Source organism: Hyla sarda, chromosome 5, assembly GCF_029499605.1.
Source record: "Hyla sarda isolate aHylSar1 chromosome 5, aHylSar1.hap1, whole genome shotgun sequence".
In the NCBI taxonomy this organism is placed as follows: domain Eukaryota; kingdom Metazoa; phylum Chordata; class Amphibia; order Anura; family Hylidae; genus Hyla; species Hyla sarda.
This window is the reverse complement of record NC_079193.1, coordinates 336,115,957-336,138,748: the sequence shown is the minus strand read 5'-3', so window position 1 is coordinate 336,138,748 and position 22,792 is coordinate 336,115,957. Positions and strand designations below refer to the sequence as shown.

The 22,792-nt window shown below is 44.5% G+C and overlaps 1 protein-coding gene across 1 annotated transcript in view; it reads left to right on the top strand.

Moving 5' to 3' along the window:
- CDH17 (cadherin 17) overlaps nucleotides 1–22,792 on the top strand; it is a 70,901-nt gene that overhangs the window by 31,563 nt on the left and 16,546 nt on the right. Inside the window, exons 6-14 of the mRNA XM_056522498.1 lie at nucleotides 766–953; nucleotides 8,415–8,546; nucleotides 8,812–8,962; nucleotides 9,657–9,878; nucleotides 10,472–10,548; nucleotides 19,670–19,861; nucleotides 19,940–20,184; nucleotides 20,509–20,639; nucleotides 22,368–22,610. Of these exons, the coding sequence (XP_056378473.1) occupies nucleotides 766–953; nucleotides 8,415–8,546; nucleotides 8,812–8,962; nucleotides 9,657–9,878; nucleotides 10,472–10,548; nucleotides 19,670–19,861; nucleotides 19,940–20,184; nucleotides 20,509–20,639; nucleotides 22,368–22,610 (1,581 nt within the window). The remainder of the gene's footprint in view (nucleotides 1–765; nucleotides 954–8,414; nucleotides 8,547–8,811; nucleotides 8,963–9,656; nucleotides 9,879–10,471; nucleotides 10,549–19,669; nucleotides 19,862–19,939; nucleotides 20,185–20,508; nucleotides 20,640–22,367; nucleotides 22,611–22,792) is intronic.

Genomic DNA, 22,792 nt, shown 5'->3' with positions numbered 1-22,792 from the left:
AAGCCATACATGTCTGATAGATGCAGCAGGGTACTCTGGTGGGAAACTCTTTTTTCTAAAATCAACTGGTGCAAATTACTTCTGTTAAAAAATCTTAATCCTTCTAGAACTTATTAGCTGCTGAATACTAATGAGGAAATGATTTTCTTTTGGGAACACAAAGCTCTCTGCTGACATCATGACCACAGTGCTCTCTGCTGACATCTCTGTCCATTTTAAGATCTGTCCAAAGTAGGAGAAAATCCCCATAGCAAACATATGCTGCTCCGGACAGTTCCTAAAATGGACAGAGATGTCAGCAGAGAGCACTGTGGTCGTGATGTCAGCAGAGAGCTCCGTGTTCCAAAAAGAAAAGAATTTCCAATGTAGTATTCAGCAGCTAATAAGTACTAGAAGGATTAAGATTTTTTAATAGAAGTAATTTACAAATCTGTTTAACTTTCTGGCACCAGTTGATTTAATAAAAAAAAAAGTTTTCCACTGGAGTACCCCTTTAAGTAACACCTACATTTATGACATATTTATTTATGACATATTCTTTGGCATCATTTGGGAATGGGAATGCCCCTTTAATCCTACATCCATTTTATGGAGTGTGTATATGAATACTAGATATTTTGTGGAGACCTTCTGTCTAGTATCTAGCCTTATTACTATAATAATATGGGAAATAAATGCCTATATCAAGCGATTCACCCAGCATGAATTATGGGAATTTTATCTGCTTAATCTACAACAAGTAATATGTTTCCCTGTTTATTGCAGGAACTCAGCATTTGAAGTTCGGGGATAAGCCGTATGAACTTGTTTTAGAAGTATCAGACCTTTCAGAGAGACCCTTTACCGATAACGCAAAGGTGTATATTACCATAAATGAAAATCTGTGGAAACAGCCGGCACCAATCACCATCCAGGAAAACTCCACAATCCCTCATCCCTACACCATCACCAAGGTACTCACCTGAAAAGTACTATCACTAATGATCATTTTTTATTTTATTCCAATTTAGGCAATAAGAGATGGTAACATTGGGCTTCACATGCACAACACTTAAAGGGGTATTCCAGGAATTTTTTTTTTTTTTTTATATATATATATATATATATATATATCAACTGGCTCCAGAAAGTTAAACAGATTTGTAAATGACTTACTATTAAAAAATCTTAATCCTTTCAATAATTATCAGCTGCTGAAGTTGAGTTGTTCTTTTCTGTCTGGCAACAGTGCTCTCTGCTGACATCTCTGCTTGTCTCGGGAACTGCACAGAGTAGAAGAGGTTTTCTATGGGGATTTGCTTCTAAACTGGGCGGTTCCCGAGACATGTGTCATCAGAGAGCACTTAGACAGAAAAGAACAACTCAAATTCAGAAGCTCATAAGTACAGAAAGGATTAAGATTTTTTTTAATAGAAGTAATGTACAAATCTGTTTAACTTTCTGGAGCCAGTTGATATAGAAAAAAAGTTTTTTTTCCTGGATAACCCCTTTAAAACTAGTTTTACATCCATTCGCCTCTCCTGAAGTCGATTTGGGTTCTAGTAGATCAGTGGTCTCAAACTGTGGCCCTCCAGATATTGCAAAACGTCAACTCCCAGCATGCCCGGACAGCCGAAGGCTGTCCGAGCATGCTGGGAGTTGACGTTTTGCAACATCTGGAGGACCACATTTTGAGACCACTGCAGTAGATAGAAAGCTCCATTACACAGACAACTATGCAACCCCACACACAGAAAAAACATGTAATCAGTAGAAAAATGGCATCCAGCACCCAGAATACATAAAACTTCACTTTATTTCTAACCTCATATTAAAAAACAAGTGTGCATGATAGAAATAGAAAAAAAAAACTATATCCTAAGGGTATGTTCACAGTACGGAATATCCACCCATAGATAGTTTCGGCAGATATTCCTAGTGCACCAGTCACCGCTGAAATCCATCGGCGCAAGGACCACGCAGACCTGCGCCGTCACCATTGACATCAATGCAGTCTGCACCGATGTCCCCCGAACGATTGATCGTGTGCCGATGCAGCAGAACCCTATGGAAAACAATGGGAGGCTGCTGCACCAGAATTTCTGAAGAGAATTTCTCTGCTCGGAAATTCCGCAGTGTGAATGTCCTCTTAGGATGCTGTTATATTATACATTATATATTCAAAGTGCTACCAGAAAACTGTGATTTTCACTTCTCGCTGCCTCCCCTGCCCCTCTCTTTGCTGATAACTAGACCTGTACGTTCCTGTCCTTGTAATATGCTGAGGTGTATTATAATAATGATCAGTGGGGTCCAATGTCTAGGACCCTTCCCAATTCCAAGAACAAAGGAACAGAGGTCCCTTCAGCATTTCTTCTGCACAGCGACTCCCCCTTTACCTACTGTGCACTTGTACCATCTACGGTAGTGTTTTATACCAGAGAACAAAGAGTTCATACAACGCTTCACATACAAATTCAAGTTTATATTAGTTAAAACATGATCTCTGAACATGATAAAACATGATCTCTAATCCCTCCAAAACTTCATAAATTATGCATGATTATGGTATTTTCTATTTTTATATAGTATATTCATCTACAGTAGTAGCGTCTGATAGGGGAACCATCCATTGTAAGGAAAGCCCCATTCATATAAATGGACCTTCATTCAGATATGATTTGCGACAATGACAATATCGAAGTCAAAGGGGTCTGAGCCCAAAGACACAGGCCAATGTGATCCCTTGGGATAGATATTTTGCTATAGGAATCAACTGAATCATATGCTAGGTGAAGAAATGCCTCGCTAAACCTCTGGCCCAGGGGTGTCACTATAGGGAGTGCAGAGATAGCAATGGCACCCAGGCCTTAAAAAGTACCTATCACCAAAAAAACCTTTCTATACTAACTCAGGCTATGTTCCCTAACTACTCCTAACACTCCTCCCACCCTTAAATAAATGTCAGATCTGTAAAAACCCCTGTATCTTACCTTTATTTTTGCTCTCCAGCAGGATTAAGTGTGTATTTCCCAGCAGGCATGACATCACTGAAGCCGGCTGGGGTGCCATTTCTGCCCTCACATTATTGCAGTGCTGTGATGAATAGAAGACCTCAAGCTCTTCGCAGCTTTCAATGAGGCTCTATACAGCTTTTAGGCTGTGCAGCTTTCAGTGAGGCTCTATGCATGTTTCAGTGAGGCTCTTTGCAGCTTTCAGTGAGGCTCTGCGCAGCTTTCAATGAGGCTTTGTACAGCTTTTAGGCTGAGTAGCTTTCAGTGAGGCTCTGTGCAGCTTTCAGTGAGGCTCTGTGTAGCCTTCGGTCTTTGCAGCTTTCAGTGAGGCTCTGTGCAGCTTTCAGTGAGGCTCTGTGTAGCCTTCGGTCTTTGCAGCTTTCAGTGAGGCTCTGTGCAGCTTTCAGTGAGGCTATGTGTAGCTAACAATCAAGCTCAGTGCAGAGAAGCACTTCCTGAGGTTGGTCTCCTACCAGGCCAGGAGGAGACCAAACTCACTCTATTAATTGTGGCAGGGAACAGAACAGAGCCACCTAGTGGCTGTTTTTCTATTACATTTTAAACATATTTATGTTGATAATTTTAAAAGCAAGTGGGAAAGTGTCTGCTAATTACACAAGGAACACTATATTATAAAAAAAAATTTGGTGACAGGTTCTCTTTAATGTCCTAGGGGTCCAGAGATCTCTATGCTACAAATAAGCACCAGAATTCTATAAGACACATAATAGGGGGACGTCCTGGTTATAGATTTTGCATTAGTCGATATTCTGGCCTGTGGATTCCTATATATTTCATATAAAGTCTAAGCATGGGGCACGTGTTCTGATAAAGTTATTTGGAATTATTAGTACCCCATGAGCCAGCTTCTTGTCATACTTCATAAAATGATTCTGCTGAACCCAATAAAACAAAAAACTCATATTGCAAAATTCATTACAGTACAAATAATTGAATTATGCAATGAGAATATCACTGAGAAGGAACTCAGGACACGTGTTACGTACAAGGGTAACACAGTGAGGGACAGCAATGTTATGGTATTTCAAAGCAGAGTTTGTAAAATAATCCACGCAATGGAAAATATAACCAGACGCTGTGCGATTCAAGAGCCAGAGCAGCCCGAACACTGATTCCATTAATGCTTGTGAAAAGAACAGCATATTAACCCCTTCATTCTTCCACAACGTATCCTCAGCCATTTTATTTTTCATTCATTCCTAGTATATTTGGTAAATATAAACATTAGTAAGGTAAATTATAATGCATTTATAATTCAACAAATATATGGATTTATAGATGTTGAGGCCCTTTAGCCTGTAGGCCATCATGGGCGTAAAGATTTGTGCCAAGATGCTCAGCAGAGGGACTTTCCTTAAAGGGATTATATAAAATTAGACAAACATAGCGGTTTTTCTTCCCAAAATAGTGCCACGGGTTGTGTCTGATATTGCAACTTAGTTCTACTGAAGCAAATGTGTCTGACAAAAGGCCAAGCACAACCAATGTGTTTGTGAATATAAACAGCCATGTTTTTTTTTTTTTTCTTTCATACACTTTTAAAGGATTATGGATGATAATAGGTAAATGTCTACTTAAAGGGGTACTCCGCTGGGAAAAAAAATTCTGATCAACTGGTGCAAATAAGTTAAGCAGATTTGTAAATTATTTCTATTTAAAAATCTTAAATGGTAACTCTAATTAAAACGAATTTTTTTTTTTTGCTATTGCACTCCTTATGGTAACTAAATAAGATTTCTAATATACTTTGGTTAAAAAAATGAAGTTTTCGATGTTTTGTTTGTGCTTAAAAAAGCTCAAGAGCACATTTCCCCCATCTCATACACAGACTTAGGACCGAGGTCCAAACACAGAAAGTGCAGCCTGGAGTGCTGAGGGGGGGGGGGGGGGGTGTCCAACCAACAACATATGGCAGTTAAGTGTGAGAGAAGCTATGATTGGATGAGGCTGGACACACCCCCTCAGCACTCCAGGCTGCACTTTCTGTGTTTGGGCTTCGGTCCTAAGTCTGTGTATAAGATGGAGGAAAATGTGCTCTTGAAAATGTGAAAATGTGCTCTTTTCTCTGTTTTATTTGTGCTTACAAAAGTAAGCCCAAATAAAACAGAGAAAACATCATTTTTTATAAACAAAGTATATTAGAAATATTTTTTATTTACCGTAAGGAGTGCAATAGCAAAAATTAATTTTAATGAGAGTTACCCTTTAATCCTTCCAGTATTTATCAGCTGCTGTATACTATTTTTTTTAATTAAATGGGTACTCCGGTGGAAAAAACTTTTTTTTTTCATATTAACTAGCTCCAGAAAGTTAAACAGATTTGTAAATGACTTCTGTTAAAAAATCTTAACCCTTCCAGTACTTATCAGCTGCTGTATGCTCCAAAGGAAGTTGAGTTGTTCTCTTCTGTCTGACCACATTTCTCTCTGCTGCCACCTCTGTCCATGTCAGGAACTGTCCAGAACAGGAGAGGTTTGCTATGGGGATTTGCTCCTACTCTGGACAGTTACTAACATGGGCAGATGTGTCAGCAGAGAGCACTGTGGTCAGACAGAAAAGAACAACTCAACTTCCTTTGGAGCATACAGCAGCTGATAAGGACTGGAAGGGATAAAGGAGTAGTCCGGCGTGCACTTTTTTCATTTTATCCCGTCCGGGCTGCAAAATAAAAGAAAACACACTTTCTCTTACCTGCCAACGAGCCCCCGGAGCTCTGGTACACTCCGGTACAGGTAGAAATATGGAAAAGAACTCCAGCTCAGGTGCAGATCAAATCAGTATGGCTTTATTTTACATCACGCCAGAAGCAACAGGTGACAGGTCGGAAGTGACGCGTTGCGGCCAGGTGCTGGCCTTAGTCTAGACTAAGGCCAGCACCTGGCCGAAACGCGTCACTTCCGACCTGTTACCTGTTGCTTCTGGCGTGATGTTAAATAAAGCCATACTGATTTGATCTGCACCTGAGCTGGAGTTCTTTCCATATTTCTTGCTGTCTGCGAGTGCAAGTCCACACTCTCTCCGTGCTCAATATCCGGACCAGGGGTGAGCTGGTTTTGTTTCTACATTTACTCCGGTACAGGTGTTTGGTCCCCGGGCTGTATTCTTCTTACTTCCTGTTAGCCCGGCACGTCACACAGAGCGTCAGCCTATCACCGGCCGCAGCAATGTCCCGCCTCGGCCAGTGATAGGCTGAAGCTCCGTGTGACGTGCCGGGCTAACAGGAAGTAAGAAGAATACATCCCGGGGACCGAACACCTGTACCGGAGCTCCGGGGGCTCGTCGGCAGGTAAGAGAAAGTGTGTTTTCTTTTATTTTGCAGCCCGGACGGGATAAAATGAAAAAAGTGCGCGCCGGAGTACTCCTTTAAGAATTTTTAACAGAAGTAATTAACAAATCTTTTTAACTTTCTGGAGCCAGTTAATGTGAATTTTTTTTTTTCCACCGGAGTACCCCTTTAATAAAAAAAATAGTAATGGTTCCCCTAAATACAAATATAAGTCAGCACAGCGAGTGCAGAAACATAATTACTTTATTTTGTTATAGGGGTTGTCCACTTTAAATACTTTACTTGTTAGAAAAGTTCCCCAAGAAGAATATGAGAATGTCCTAAAATGTAGCATATAGGAACCAACAATGTGTGAACTGGGGTTCTTTAGACTGGTCCTCCGCTGATGCAATGTATTCGAAAGCAGAAATTTGTCTTTTTTCCCATTAAGGATGGAAAGGCAACTTGACATTATTGGGTTTCATTCAGAAGGAGGATTTTTGAGGCAATCAAGTAGATAGGTGGTCTATGTAACTCTAGTTGACGTAAATCTATAAACTGGGGAATATACTAGAATTTGTCTTTAAGGGGTCCATTATTTATTACTATTCTAGGAAAATTCTGAACAAAATGAAGCCTCAATCAGTTCTGAATTGTCCTATCTAGAATAGTAGCAATAAATAATTGACTCCACAAAGAGGTTTGCTATTTGGTGCTATAGACAAGGACAGACAGAGACTGCTTTGAATGCCTGGACTTGGGAGGGTACTGGTAACATACCTTAAAGGGGTTATCTGATGATAAAAAAAAATGTCTAAATATGGCTAGGGGTAGTGTAAATACAAAAAGGAAGTAATATTTACCTCCTCCGATCCCCTGCCGCTGTTGAGCCAGTGTTCTAGATCCCCATTCATTATCACTTCTTCTTAGTTCCTGTGACACATCAACCCCACAGGCTCTGCACTGTCAGCCAATCACCAGCCATAACAAGAGGGAAGAGCGCCCCATAGTTTAAAATCGCCACTGTAAGGTTCAGATTAGCGTAATGAGAGACCCTTACCAAAGGCGGTTGTGTGAACTCACACACAACAATGGTCTGCGTGGGTGAGAGAATAGGCGTGGTCTGCAGCCTCCCCGACCTGGATGTAATACACCGGGAGAAGGACTTCCACAAGGCGTTAGGAGATGTCAGCGCTGACCAAGATCGGACACGTCCGGTAGGTAAAAGAACTTTTATTTTTCAAATGCAACGCGTTTCGACGCGCTTGCGCGGCGAAACGAGCTGCATTTGAAAAAGAAAAAAGTTCTTTCACCTACCGGACGTGTCCGATCTTGGTCAGCGCCGACATCTCCTACCGCCTTGTGGAAGTCAATCACCAGCCATGGCCTTTAATTCAACACATATAATTAATATGCTTGTCAAAAGAACTGACAAACCATACACACAACATCTATAGCCATACATCAACAACAGCGAACATTTGACTGACAGCTATCTCTCCTGGACTCCCCATACAGATAAATGAAGATGCCCTATATCCTCTGGCAACAGCTTATCTTTCCCAGAATTATAGAGTTGGTCAATTGAAATCCAACATTCCAGACCCTAATCGAGTCGGGAGGCCCCCATACAGTTTAGACAGTCAACCAATTTATTTCTATGGCAAGTCAGGAGATTCATGAGTGCTGTACTTGGATATCTTCTTTGCTCCCATAGAAATGAATGGAGCACATGCTGTCTACAACACGCGCTCCTCAATGAGAGCCGGGTTCTTGTTCTGGAGATTCCTGGGGGTCCCAGTAGTCAGACCCCCAGTGATCCGCTATTTATCCCCTATTCTGTGGAGAGGGAATAAGAAAGTTTTCACCGGACACCCCCTTTAAGGATAAGTAAAAATAACCAAAAGATCCCAAGGATAAGGGTGGTGCTATTTTTTGAAAAAATAATTTCTTCTAGACAATTCTAGTTTTCTTCTAGACAAGTATAGTGTTGTAAAAAAAAAAAAAAAAAAAAAATAATATATATATATATATATATATATATATATATATATATATATATATATATATATATATATATACATCTGCCTGGTTTAGAATGATACTATATGTAAATGTCCCTTCTTGTCCTTTAGGTCACATGGAATGATCAGAGCGTCATTTATGAACTGCACCAAAGAGATAAGTTGCCAAGGTTTCCATTTGCTATTGATCAGAATGGAAATATCAATGTCACAGAACCACTGGACAGGGAGGAGCGGGAACTGGTAATTGATAAGACTTTACACTGTTATAGTAAATATCTAAGCTTTTTATTGTTAAGCATGCTGCATAGACCTCAAAGGAGAGGATCATGTGCACGCTTGACCCTCTCTCCTTTATGGGGGGGAACGACGAATTCATGAACCTTTATCCAGCCCTGAACTACCTCCTTATGTTATTTTATTAAAGTGGATTGGGATGTATCACTAGTGCATGCTTCCTCTCAATATATTCTTTTATAGTCCTCACTATTTGCACATTATTTTTCAGTATGTCTTTTATGCCTTGGTAAAGAACTTAAATGGTGTCACTGTAGCAAGACCCCTTCAGATTGAAGTAACTGTTGAGGACATCAATGATAACCCTCCAGTGTGCCCAGCTGCCGAGACAGTTTTTGAATTCCAGGAAAATGAAATTATTGGTAAGATGTAGAAAGTATATATGTACATTATATAGTGTATATGTATTAACTTTAATAAAGTGCAGTGGCTGGGAACAGAAGAGATAATACATTTTCTACACCCCTGACAAATTCCTTTAATGTGGTTGTCCAGCAAAAAAAAATTTTTTTGACAACATTTTTTTTATAATAATAATAATAAAAAAAAAAAAAAAAATATATATATATATATATATATATATATATATATATATATACTTTTGTCTCACTTGGTCCTCATAGCCTCCTTCATCACTGCTTCCAGTCTCTGCTGTGCAGTCTCTACTTCCTGGTACTGTCCTGCCTCATCCCCTGATTGGCTGAGTGTCACTCATATTAGGCCCCAGCACCAGGAAGTGGAGCGCAGGGAATACTAAAGCAGCAATGACCAAAGGCTACAGTGACCAAGTGAGAGGTAAGTACAATTTATTTTTAATTCGTTTTTTTTCTTTTAGTTTTTGGCAGCCTGGCCATGTTTTTTTCCCCCCAGATAAAGCCTTAAGAGGACTTAATCATTTCAGTTTGAGACAGTAAAATTTGTAGCAATTGAATAAAAAAGTCAGTTAAGATTGCAAAGCTGGAAGAGACTTTCAGACATAAGGACCTATTAATGTGACCGAAGATGTTTGTCAGAAATATTATATATAAAATTATGTTGCAATTTTTTGTACTACAGGAGCCTTTATAGGTAAGCTGGAAGCTTCTGATATGGATGACCCCGACTCTACAAATGCAGTGCTAAGATATAAAATTCTGGAACAATGGCCTCATACAACAGGAAACCTGTTCCGAATCACCTCGTACGATGGTGAAATTCAACTGAATAGTGCCGACATAGATATTCAGAAAGACAGCCAGTATAGGCTAAAAGTGGAGGTGACAGATGAAGGGAAGCCTTGTAAGTATTCTTCTATGAGACAAAAATCTGTTGGAGCTCTGGTTTTATTTATTAGTACTCTACTTTTTGGGGTTTCTGCTTAGTTATTCCAATAATATATTAATAATAACCACTGCAATTAGAGAACGGCATAAATAACAATTACCTTGTGTAATGTTAATTATAATATAATTGCTTCCATAGTAGTATTAAGGTCCCAATATTAATAAAGGTATTGAAAGAGCTTTATTGATCATTCAGTCGTCATTATAAGTTGTACAATAAATTACAATCACACAAAGCATTACAGTACAATAAACAACACAGGTTCCCTAAGCTATACACTATACCACATGCTACACTAACACAATAAAGTTGCAGATAATTTTTTTTATTATTATTAATTAGTATGATTGGCACAAAAGACCCAGTGCTGGAAGCCAAACCCTGTACATCAATCATACAGGGCAGGGAGGGGTGGGGAGGAAGGAGGCATGCATGCTGCAGCTCAATACAGCCTTTTTCGCACTTGAGCTTGGAACATCATTTTATAACTTACCAACAGCCATCATTCACTTTAATATTTCCATTAAATCTGTCTTTTCTCTTTACAGCTCTCAATACAAGTTGTTGGGTGGTAATAAATGTGATTGATATCAATGACAACATTCCCATATTTGAGAGTTCTGATGTAAGTATCGTTTACAGACTCTAAAATCTTTGTTTTCCATGTCTTTAGATATTAGACATATATAAAAAATGACACACAGTGTTTAAAAAGCATGTAATAGTCAAAGTGTTATGCCGAGCGCTCCGGGTCCCTGCTCCTCCCCGGAGCGCTCGCGGCGTTTTCCTCTCTGCAGCGCCCCGGTCAGACCCGCTGACCAGGAGCGCTGCACTGACACTGACGACGGGGATGCGATTCGCATAGCGGGACGCGCCCGCTCGCGAATCGCATCCCAAGCTACTTACCTGTCCCGGTCCCCGGCTGTCACGTTCTGGCGCGCGGCTCCGCTCTCTAGGGCGCGCGCGCGCCAGCTCTCTAAGATTTAAAGGGCCAGTGCACCACTGATTGGTGCCTGGCCCAATCACTGTAATTAGCTCCCACCTGCTCCACGCCTATATAACCTCACTTCCCCTTCCCAGTATTGCCGGATCTTGTTGCCTTGTGCCAGTGAAAGTGTTTTGTGTATGTCCCAAGCCTGTGTTCCTGACCTTCTGCTGTTGACCCTGACTACGACCCTTGCTGCCTGCCCTGACCTTCTGCTACGTCCGACCTTGCTCTTGCCTTGTCCTTCTGTACCGCGCCTGTCTCAGCAGTCAGAGAGGTTGAGCCGTTACCGGTGGATACGACCTGGTTGCTACCGCCGCTGCAAGATCATCCCGCTTTGCGGCGGGCTCTGGTGAATACCAGTAGCAACTTAGAACCGGTCCACCGGTACGGTCCACGCCAATCCCTCTCTGACACAGAGGATCCACCTCCAGCCTGCCGAATCCTAACAGTAGATCCGGCCATGGATCCCGCTGAGGTGCCGCTGCCAAGTCTCGCTGACCTACCCACGGTGGTCGCCCAGCAATCCCAACAAATCGCCCAACAAGGACAGCAGCTGTCGCAGTTGACCGCCATGCTACAGCAACTTCTGCCACTACTACAGCAGCAATCATCTCCTCCGCCAGTTTCTGCACCTCCTCCGCAGCGAGTGCCCGCTCCTGGCCTCCGCTTGTCCCTGCCGGACAAATTTGATGGGGACTCTAGACTCTGCCGTGGTTTCCTGTCTCAATGTTCCCTACATCTGGAGATGTTGACGGACCAATTTCCTACAGAACAGTCTAAGGTGGCTTTCGTAGTTAGTCTTCTGTCTGGAAAGGCCTTGACTTGGGCCACACCGCTCTGGGACCACAATGATCCTGCCACAGCCACTGTCCAGTCCCTCTTCGCTGAAGTCAGTAGTGTCTTCGAGGAGCCAGCCCGGGCCTCCTCTGCCGAGACTGCCTTGCTGAACCTAGTCCAAGCAACTTCTTCCGTAGGCGAATACGCCATCCAGTTTCGTACCCTCGCCTCAGAGTTAGCCTGGAACAATGAGGCCCTCTGCGCGACCTTCAAGAAAGGCTTATCCAGCAACATCAAAGATGTACTGGCCGCACAAGAAATTCCAGCTAACCTGTCTGAACTTATCCTTTTGGCCACCCGCTTCGACAAGCGTTTTTCTGAAAGACACCAGGAGCTCTGCCAGGAAAAGGACCTTGATCTCTGGGCACCTCTCTCCCAGTATCCTTTGCAATCTACCCCTGTGCCTCCCGCCGAGGAGGCTATGCAAGTGGATCGGTCTCGCCTGACCCATGAAGAGAGGTCTCGTCGCAGAGATAAAAACTTATGCCTGTACTGCGCTAGTACTGAACATTTCCTAATGGACTGCCCTATTCGTCCTCCGCGTCTGGGAAACGCACGCACCCTGTTCAAATGGGAGTGGCGTCCCTTGGTGTGAATTCTGCTTCTTCACGTCTCACTGTGCCTGTGCGGATTTCTCCTTCTGCCAACTCCTCCTTCTCAGCTGTGGCCTTCTTGGACTCTGGTTCTGCGGGAAATTTTATTCTGGCCTCTTTTGTTAATAGGTTCTGCATCCCAGTGACCCGTCTCGTCAAGCCGCTCTACATTTCTTCGGTCAACGGAGTAAAATTGGACTGCACTGTGCGTTACCGCACAGAACCCCTGCTTATGAGCATTGGACTGCATCACGAGAAAATTGAATTTTTTGTTCTGCCCAAGTGCACCTCTGAAGTCCTTCTCGGTCTGCCATGGCTCCAACGTCATTCTCCCACCCTTGACTGGACCACCGGGGAGATCAAGAATTGGGGTCCTGCTTGTCACAAACGATGCCTCACATCTGCTCCCACTTGTCTAACTCCTGAGCTTCCACCCATACTGGTCCCTCCCAAGGCTTACCAGGATATTCTCGGCAAAAAACAAGTTGAGATTTTGCCTCCTCATAGCCCCCTTCCTGGTAACACTCTGCCCCGTGCCAAGCTTCACCCTCTGCCCCCCCTCCCCATTCCCATTTCTTCTGGATTGCCTGCCGCTGATGTAGCTACCCAGGACTTCTCTTTTTTCCGGAAGGAAACTCAAGAGTCGCCCCCTATGTTCTCGTCTCATTTGAAGGGACAAGGAGACAAAAAGAGGGGGAGACCTAAGGGGGGGGGGTACTGTTACACCGAGCGCTCCGGGTCCCTGCTCCTCCCCAGAGCGCTCGCGGCGTTTTCCTCTCTGCAGCGCCCCGGTCAGACCCGCTGACCGGGAGCGCTGCACTGACACTGACGACGGGGATGCGATTCCCATAGCGGGACGCGCCCGCTCGCGAATCGCATCCCAAGCTACTCTTTTGTTAATAGGTTCTGCATCCCAGTGACCCGTCTCATCAAGCCGCTCTACATTTCTTCGGTCAACGGAGTAAAATTGGACTGCACTGTGCGTTACCGCACAGAACCCCTGCTTATGAGCATTGGACTGCATCACGAGAAAATTGAATTTTTTGTTCTGCCCAAGTGCACCTCTGAAGTCCTTCTCAGTCTGCCATGGCTCCAACGTCATTCTCCCACCCTTGACTGGACCACCGGGGAGATCAAGAATTGGGGTCCTGCTTGTCACAAACGATGCCTCACATCTGCTCCCACTTGTCTAACTCTTGAGCTTCCACCCATACTGGTCCCTCCCAAGGCTTACCAGGATATTCTCGGCAAAAAACAAGTTGAGATTTTGCTTCCTCATAGCCCCCTTCCTGGTAACACTCTGCCCTGTGCCAAGCTTCACCCTCTGCCCCCCCTCCCCATTCCCACTTCTTCTGGATTGCCTGCCGCTGATGTAGCTACCCAGGACTTCTCTTTTTTCCGGAAGGAAACTCAAGAGTCGCCCCCTATGTTCTCGTCTCATTTGAAGGGACAAGGAGACAAAAAGAGGGGGAGACCTAAGGGGGGGGGGGGGGTACTGTTACGCCGAGCGCTCCGGGTCCCTGATCCTCCCCAGAGCGCTCGCGGCGTTTTCCTCTCTGCAGCGCCCCGGTCAGACCCGCTGACCGGGAGCGCTGCACTGACACTGACGACGGGGATGTGATTCGCATAGCGGGACGCGCCCGCTTGCGAATCGCATCCCAAGCTACTTACCTGTCCCGGTCCCTGGCTGTCACGTTCTGGTGCGCGCGGCTCCGCTGTCTAGGGCGCGCGCGCCAGCTCTCTACGATTTAAAGGGCCAGTGCACCACTGATTGGTGCCTGGCCCAATCACTGTAATTAGCTCCCACCTGCTGCACGCCTATATAACCTCACTTCCCCTTCCCAATATTGCCGGATCTTGTTGCCTTGTGCCAGTGAAAGCGTTTTGTGTATGTCCCAAGCCTGTGTTCCTGATCTTCTGATGTTGCCCCTGACTACGACCCTTGCTGCCTGCCCTGACCTTCTGCTACGTCCGACCTTGCTCTTGCCTTGTCCTTCTGTACCGCGCCTGTCTCAGCAGTCAGAGAGGTTGAGCCGTTACCGGTGGATACGACCTAGTTGCTACCGCCGCTGCAAGACCATCCCGCTTTGCGGCGGGCTCTGGTGAATACCAGTAGCAACTTAGAACCGGTCCACCGGTACGGTCCACGCCAATCCCTCTCTGACACAGAGGATCCACCTCCAGCCTGCCGAATCCTAACACAAAGCAATAATCAAAACAGAAAAAATGAGGGGTAAGCTCAAAATAATGGCCACATTTGGTCCAGGAACACAGATGTAGATGTAGAATAGGTAGTGCATGTCACTGGAAACTGCTGTAAACACAAACAGGCAATAGATAAAGTGCACTACTACCCAACCAATGTATACAAATCATGGTATATAAAGAAATAGACTGTGCACCCTGTAGCCAGATACCTCACCTCCAGCCCTGAACGTACGTTTTCGCCCTTCGCTTCGTCAGTTATGTCCGAGGCTTGAGGTGACCCACCAACATACAGAGATGTAGGACCTGTTTCGTATGGAGAATTCTCTGAAATGTTTACATGCAGTTACTGCTGCACAAAGGAGTCACACTGTTACGCCGAGCGCTCCGGGTCCCTGCTCCTCCCCGGAGCGCTCGCGGCATTCCTCTCTCTGCAGCGCCCCGGTCAGACCCGCTGACCGGGAGCGCTGCACTGACACTGCCGGCGGGGATGCGATTCGCATAGCGGGACGCGCCCGCTCGCGAATCGCATCCCAAGTCACTCACCTGTCCGGTCCCCGGCTGTCACGTCCTGGCGCGCGCGGCTCCGCTCCTTAGGGCGCGCGCGCCAGCTCTCTAAGATTTAAAGGGCCAGTGCACCAATGATTGGTGCCTGGCCCAATCAGTCTAACTAGCTTTCACCTGCTCCCTGTCTATATAACCTCACTTCCCCTTCCCTTCCTTGCCGGATCTTGTTGCCTTGTGCCAGAGAAAGCGTTTAGTGTTGTCCAAAGCCTGTGTTCCAGACCTTCTGCTATTGCCATTTGACTACAAACCTTGCCGCCTGCCCCGACCTTCTGCTACGTCTGACCTTGCCTCTGCCTAGTCCTTCTGTCCCATGCCTTCTCAGCAGTCAGCGAGGTTGAGCCGTTGCCGGTGGATACGACCTTGTTGCTACCGCCGCAGCAAGACCATCCCGCTTTGCGGCGGGCTCTGGTGAAAACCAGTAGCAACCCTAGAACCAGTCCACCGACACGGTCCACGCCAATCCCTCGCTGACACAGAGGATCCACATCCAGCTAGCCAAATCATAACAGTAGATCCGGCCATGGATCTCGCTGAGGTGCCGCTGCCAAGTCTCGCTGACCTACCCACGGTGGTCGCCCAGCAATCGCAGCAAATTGCCCAACAAGGACAGCAGCTGTCGCAGTTGACCGCCATGTTACAGCAACTTCTGCCACTGCTACAGCAGCAACCATCTCCTCCGCCAGCTCCTGCACCTCCTCCGCAGCGAGTGGCCGCTCCTAGCCTCCGCTTGTCCCTGCCGGACAAATTTGATGGGGACTCTAGACTCTGCCGAGGCTTCCTGTCTCAATGTTCCCTACATATGGAGATGTTGTCGGACCAATTTCCTACAGAACGGTCTAAGGTGGCGTTCGTAGTTAGTCTTCTGTCTGGAAAGGCCTTGTCTTGGGCCACACCGCTCTGGGACCGCAATGATCCTGCCACAGCCACAGTCCAGTCCTTCTTCGCTGAAGTCCGTAGTGTCTTCGAGGAACCAGCCCGAGCTTCTTCTGCCGAGACTGCCCTGCTGAACCTGGTCCAGGGTAATTCTTCAGTAGGCGAGTAAGCCATCCAATTTCGTACTCTCGCCTCCGAATTATCTTGGAATAACGAGGCTCTCTGCGCGACCTTTAAAAAAGGCCTATCCAGTAACATCAAGGATGTGCTGGGCGCACAAGAGATTCCTGCCAACCTGCATGAACTTATCCTTTTGGCCACCCGCATTGACATGCGTTTTTCTGAAAGACACCAGGAGCTCCGCCAGGAAAAAGACCTTGATCTCTGGGCACCTCTCTCACAGTATCCTTTGCAATCTACCCCTGTGCCTCCCGCCGAGGAGGCTATGCAAGTGGATCGCTCTCGCCTGACCCATGAAGAGAGGACTCGCCGTAGGGATAAAAATTTATGTCTGTACTGCGCTAGTACTGAACATTTCTTGGTGGATTGCCCTATTCGTCCTCCACGTCTGGGAAACGCACGCACCCAGCTCACGTGGGTGTGGCGTCTCTTGGTACGAAGTCTGCTTCTCCACGTCTCACTGTGCCCGTGCAGATTTCTCCTTCTGCCAACTCCTTCTTCTCAGCCGTGGCCTTCTTGGACTCTGGTTCTTCTGGAAATTTTATTCTGGCCTCTTTGGTTAATAGGTTCTGCATCCTGGTGACCCGTCTCGTCAAGCCGCTCTACATTTCTTCGGTCAACGGAGTGAAGTTGGACTGCACTGTGCATTACCGCACAAAGCCCTTACTTATGAGCATTGGACTGCATCACGAGAAAATTGAATTTTTTGTTTTGCCCAACTGCACCTCTGAAGTCCTCCTCGGTCTGCCATGGCTCCAGCGTCATTCTTTCACCCTTCACTGGACCACCGGGAGATCAAGAATTGGGGTCCTGCTTGCCACAAAAAATGCCTCACGTCTGCTCCCAGTCCCATCAGGCAAGCCTCAGTGCCTCCTCCTACACCTGGTCTCCCCAAGGCCTATCAGGACTATGCTTTGCCTCCTCATAGCCCCCGTCCTGGTAACACTCTGCCCCGTGCCAAGCTTCACCCTCTGCCCCCCCTCCCCATTCCCACTCCTTCTGAACTACCTGCCTTTGATGAGGACTTCTCTGTCTTCCAGAAGGAAGCTCTACAATCGCTCCCAATGTCCTCGTCCCACGTGAAGCAACTACCGGACAAAAAGAGGGGGAGACCTAAGGGGGGGGTACTGTAACACCGAGCGCTCCGGGTCCCTGCTCCTCCTCGGAGTGCTCGCGGCGTTCCTCTCTCTGCAGCGCCCCGGTCAGACCCGCTGACCGGGAGCGCTGCACTGATACTGCTGGCGGGGATGCGATTCGCATAGCGGGACGCGCCCGCTCGCGAATCGCATCCCAAGTCACTCACCTGTCCCGGTCCCTGGCTGTCACGTCCTGGCGCGCGCGGCTCCGCTCCTTAGGGCGCGCGTGCGCCAGCTCTCTAAGATTTAAAGGGCCAGTGCACCAATGATTGGTGCCTGGCCCAATCAGTCTAGCTAGCTTCCACCTGCTCCCTCTCTATATAACCTCACTTCCCCTTCCCTTCCTTGCCGGATCTTGTTGCCTTGTGCCAGAGAAAGCGTTTAGTGTTGTCCAAAGCCTGTGTTCCAGACCTTCTGCTATTGCCATTTGACTACGAACCTTGCCGCCTGCCCCGACCTTCTGCTTTGTCTGACCTTGCCTCTGTCTAGTCCTTCTGTCCCACGCCTTCTCAGCAGTCAGCGAGGTTGAGCCGTTGCCGGTGGATACGGCCTTGTTGCTACCGCCGCAGCAAGACCATCCCGCTTTGCGGCGGGCTCTGGTGAAAACCAGTAGCAACCCTAGAACCGGTCCACCGACACGGTCCACGCCAATCCCTCGCTGACACAGAGGATCCACATCCAGCTAGCCGAATCCTAACACACACCAGGTACTGAAAGCGAAGGTTCACATAGCTTTGCCACTTCACAGATATGTGATATTGGATGATTTTCCTTTATAGAAAAATGATAATAAACTGAAATAAACAAAAATAAAATAAACACTTAAATAAATAAATAATGAAATGATTGATTAAATAAACAAATATATAAATAATTAAATAAATAAATAAATATATTTTTTGCCTCATTTGTTTCTCTTAATCTGCTTTTTGGAGTTGTGTGAAAGTCTCCTATCTATCTATCTCATATCTATCTATTATCTATCTATCTATCTATCTCATATCTATCTATCTATCTATCTATCTATCTATCTAAGAAGCAAAGGATCAGCAGCACACTGTTGATTCAGATGAATTATAATGTGGTTTTTTTCATCCAGTATACAGCTACGTTTCGGCTGTCTCACACAGCCATTATCGAGCCTTGGTGCTGATCCTTTGCTTCTTTGACTATTGACAGCCTGCACCTGGATTTATAGGAGTGTTGCTCTCCTTGGAATATCTATCTATCTAGCAAAAAATGGTAGAGCAGCACTCTCAGGGTTAACAGGAAGCGTGGTATGTGGGTGCAAGCAGTCCCAGGGACCTCGGTCCTGGGTCCAAAAGTTGCAGAGAAAAAAGGAGCAACTGCAGCACACCGGAGCTGTAAACAATAATAAAGTGGGTTATTCCAGCTAAAAAACGGACAACGTTTCTGTGGTCTCACACCACCTTTCTCAAGTCTATCTATCTATCTCATATCTATCTAACTTTCTATCTATCTCACATCTATCTATCTAACTATCTATCTCATATCTATCTATCTCATATCTATCATCTATCTATCTATCTCATATCTATCTATATATCTATTTATCTATCTATCTAACTATCTATCTCATATCTATCTATCTCATATCTATCTATATATCTATTTATCTATCTATCTAACTATCTATCTCATATCTATCTATCTATCTATCTATCTCATATCTATCATCTATCTATCTATCTCATATCTATCTATCTATCTATCTATCTCATATCTATCTATCTATCTATCTATCTAACTAACTATCTCACATCTATCTATCTCATATCTATCTCATGTCTATCTATCTATCTCATATCTATCATCTATCTATCTCAAGTCTATCTATCTATGTATCTATCTCATATCTATCTTTCATCTATCTGTCTATCTATCTATCTCATATCTATCTATCATCTATCTATCTCATATCTATCTATCTCATATCTATTTATCTATCTATCTATCTATCTATCTATCTATCTCATATCTATCTATCTTATATCTATCTCATATCTATCTATCTATCTCATATCTATCTATCTATCTATCTCATATCTATCTATTTTATATCTATCTATCTCATATCTATCTATCTCATATCTATCTATCTATCTATCTATCTATCTTATATCTATCTATCTCATATCTATCTATCTATCTATCTATCTTATATATATCTATCTCATATCTATCTATCTTATATCTATCTATCTCATATCTATCTATCTATCTATCTATCTCATATCTATATATCCATCTATCTCATATTTATCTATCTATGTATCTCATATCTATCTATTAATCTCTCATAGGAGGGACTTTATAACCTTTTAGTCTGTCTTTTTATATTTCTAGTATCGGAATGTGACAATTCCAGAAAACGTTGCTTTGCATACATTGATAAAGGAAATCCAGGCCACAGATGCTGATGTGCCAAGAACTGGAAGCTCTGCTATTGATTACATTGTAGACCAGGGAGATCCGGATAAAAGGTTCACAATTGAAACAGATCCAGATACTAGTCGTGGATACATCAGAGTGGCTGCTGTAAGTGACAGATAAACAATATACCTTCCCCTGGGTTTATCATTTCACACTGACCGTACACTTTCTTCTCTTCTGCAGCCTTTAGACTATGAGACATGTAAGGAACATAATCTAGTGATAAATGCGAGAAATCCAGAACCCCTGGCTAACGGAATCACTTACAATGAAAGCTCCACCACACATTTAAAGGTCATTGTCACTGATGTGGATGAGAAGCCAGTTTTTGGGAGTCCACTATACCAAGCACAGGTCTCTGAAGCCACTCCTATTGGAACCAGTTTAATGCAGATAGATGGCTTTGATCCTGAAGGCGATGAGATTCGGTAAGCGGTTTTCTGAACACACGATGCTTTGTATGTTTAGGCATTCTGTAGACAGGTGTAGACTGCCACTAACCTGTTAACAATGAAGGGGACACAGCTAGATCATCAGAGTTTAATTCCTAGAAAACCCCTCTAGGGACCTCGGTGATTTAAGGATAGAATAGGGGAAACGTATCTGGTTATGGCGGTTCAACCCCTGGGGCCCCTGTGATTTCTGCATTCGGACCCTGGCTCTCACGTGATAGTGTGCGCTGTAAATGACACGCATGCCGTTAGATTCAATGCACTTTTATTAATTTCCAAACTTGTTTTTTTTCTCTTCAGGTTTTCATTGAAAGGAAATAAATATAATTGGCTTAAAATTAATGAAAAAACTGGAGTAATCTACAGCGACGCCAACATGGACCGTGAACGGGAAGCCCATTACAGGGTGGATGTAATTGCTGCAGAGTCAAGTAAGCCCCACACAAGGACTCCGTATCATTATGTATGGCAGATGTGGTTGACAACAATTTGTTTATATAGGTAGCCCCGAAAACCACAAAGCCAACCGGATGGGCCACAAACTTCCTTGTAAATTAATTAAAGGAACAGGCTTGCACCTGCTGGTTGGTACTCGGTAAGGCCTCTCATTCATGCCCCACCTTGTGAGGTGACAGACGGCTTTTATTGAACATGAAAGCAAAAAAGCGCCTTAAGGCTGGTTTTATAACTCATTTCCGAGCGGAGTCCGCAAAATGATTTCCACCATGTTCACAGTTCAGCAGAATCCAAATTAAATCAATAAGACTCTGCTAGCAAATTTCTGAGTGCAGAATTCCACACGGAAACTCCACCCTGTGAACATAGCCTAAGGCTTCTGACAGAATCAAATTCTGTTTGTTTGGCTTTTTTTGGGGGTCTGAAAAAATCCAGTCTAAACCACCATACTATTGAAAATTTGGTTCAATTTAACACACACCCCCTTGAATGTTCTTTTTCCCCCCGAAAATATTCAGCTGATTTTGTAACCCATTGATTTTAATGGGTAGGAAAATACACAGCAGCAAATACGCAGCAAAATAAGGCACGTGTGACCTTTACCCTAAAGGGGTGAATCTTCACATGGAAGATTTGATTACAAAAATTTATGTGACAGAAAAACTGTTCGAACCATTGGGTTGTTTTGGCAGTAAGAACAAGGATTTCGGCAAGTGTCATTCAGTAAAATGGCTTCAGATGAATACAACAAAATCTCCTACACGTGAGTCCACCCTTAAGGCCCCTTACACAAGCTGACTATTAAAGGGGTACTCCAGCGCTTAGACATCTTATCCCCTATCCAAAGAATAGGGGATAAGATGCCTGATCGCGGGGGTCCCGCCACTGGGGACCCCTCATGATCTTGCATGCCACACCCCATTAAAATCAGTCCCGGAGCGTGTTCGCTCTGGGTCTGATGACTGTCGATCACAGGGACGGAGCGTTGTGACGTTGCGGCTCCGCCCTATGTGACGGTCATCAGACCCGGAGCGAACACGCTCTGGGGGCTGATTTTAATGGGTTGCGGCATGCAGCGGGACCCCCGCAATCAGGCATCTTATCCCCTATCCTTTGGATAGGGGATAAGATGTCTAATCGCCGGAGTATCCCTTTAAATGAATAAGTGTCTATGGGAATGCTCGTTCCCTATAGTCGGCCTGTGTAATAGAACCAATGATCAGCTAAAAAATAAGAAAACACTCCAAGTAAAGTTGAGTACAAACATAGTGACAACATATTCAGTTGAGCACTGAATGATCAGTGGGGTCTTAGCAGCTGGACCCCCACCCATTACACCTTCTGACACGTTGGTATGACACATCAGGAGTTGAATAAAAGTACACTTTGGGATTTATCAGAATGCCATAAATGGCTAATAGGTGCAGGTCCGTTTCTAGGATGCTCACCTATCAGGAGAACTGGTGCACAGAGGCTACAGTTCATCTCTTTACCAGGGCCACATTCTCCATACAGTTCAATGGCAAGATGGCTGCCTTATGAAGTTTATTAAAGTCATGAAAACAGCTAAACAAGCTAATAAATAAGGGTCCTGAGGTCCTTTGAGATGCAAAAAAACAAAACCTTTTGGCTTTGTAAACTAAACCTTTATATTATTGATGTGTTCATAGCCAATTGACTCTCTATACTGTTATGTTTCACAGGAAATCCTCAAATGAGTTCATCCGTAGTTTTCCATTTGTACCTGGATGACGTCAATGACAATTATCCCTATTTAGCCAAAGACTATTACGAAGATTTCTTTGCCTGTGATCCACTGACAAAAGCTGAGTCCTTTGTATTCAGTGCGGTAGATGATGACGAGCCTCTTCACGGCATGTCATTGAAATTTCGTCTCGGTGGTGATCAAAATACAGCAAATGACTGGGACGTTCAGTATGTGAATAGTAAGTGCCAAGTAACCAGATCACCTGTAGTCATGATTCTGTAGGATAACAATGCATCTGATATATTTGGAAAGGCTTGCAGTGTTGTAGTGAGGGTCCTTGAGTCCACTAGAGAAAAGTATTCTAAGAGCCTACCTTCCATCTTTACAGAACATGTGCTTTTAATCCAAGTTTTAATTGTA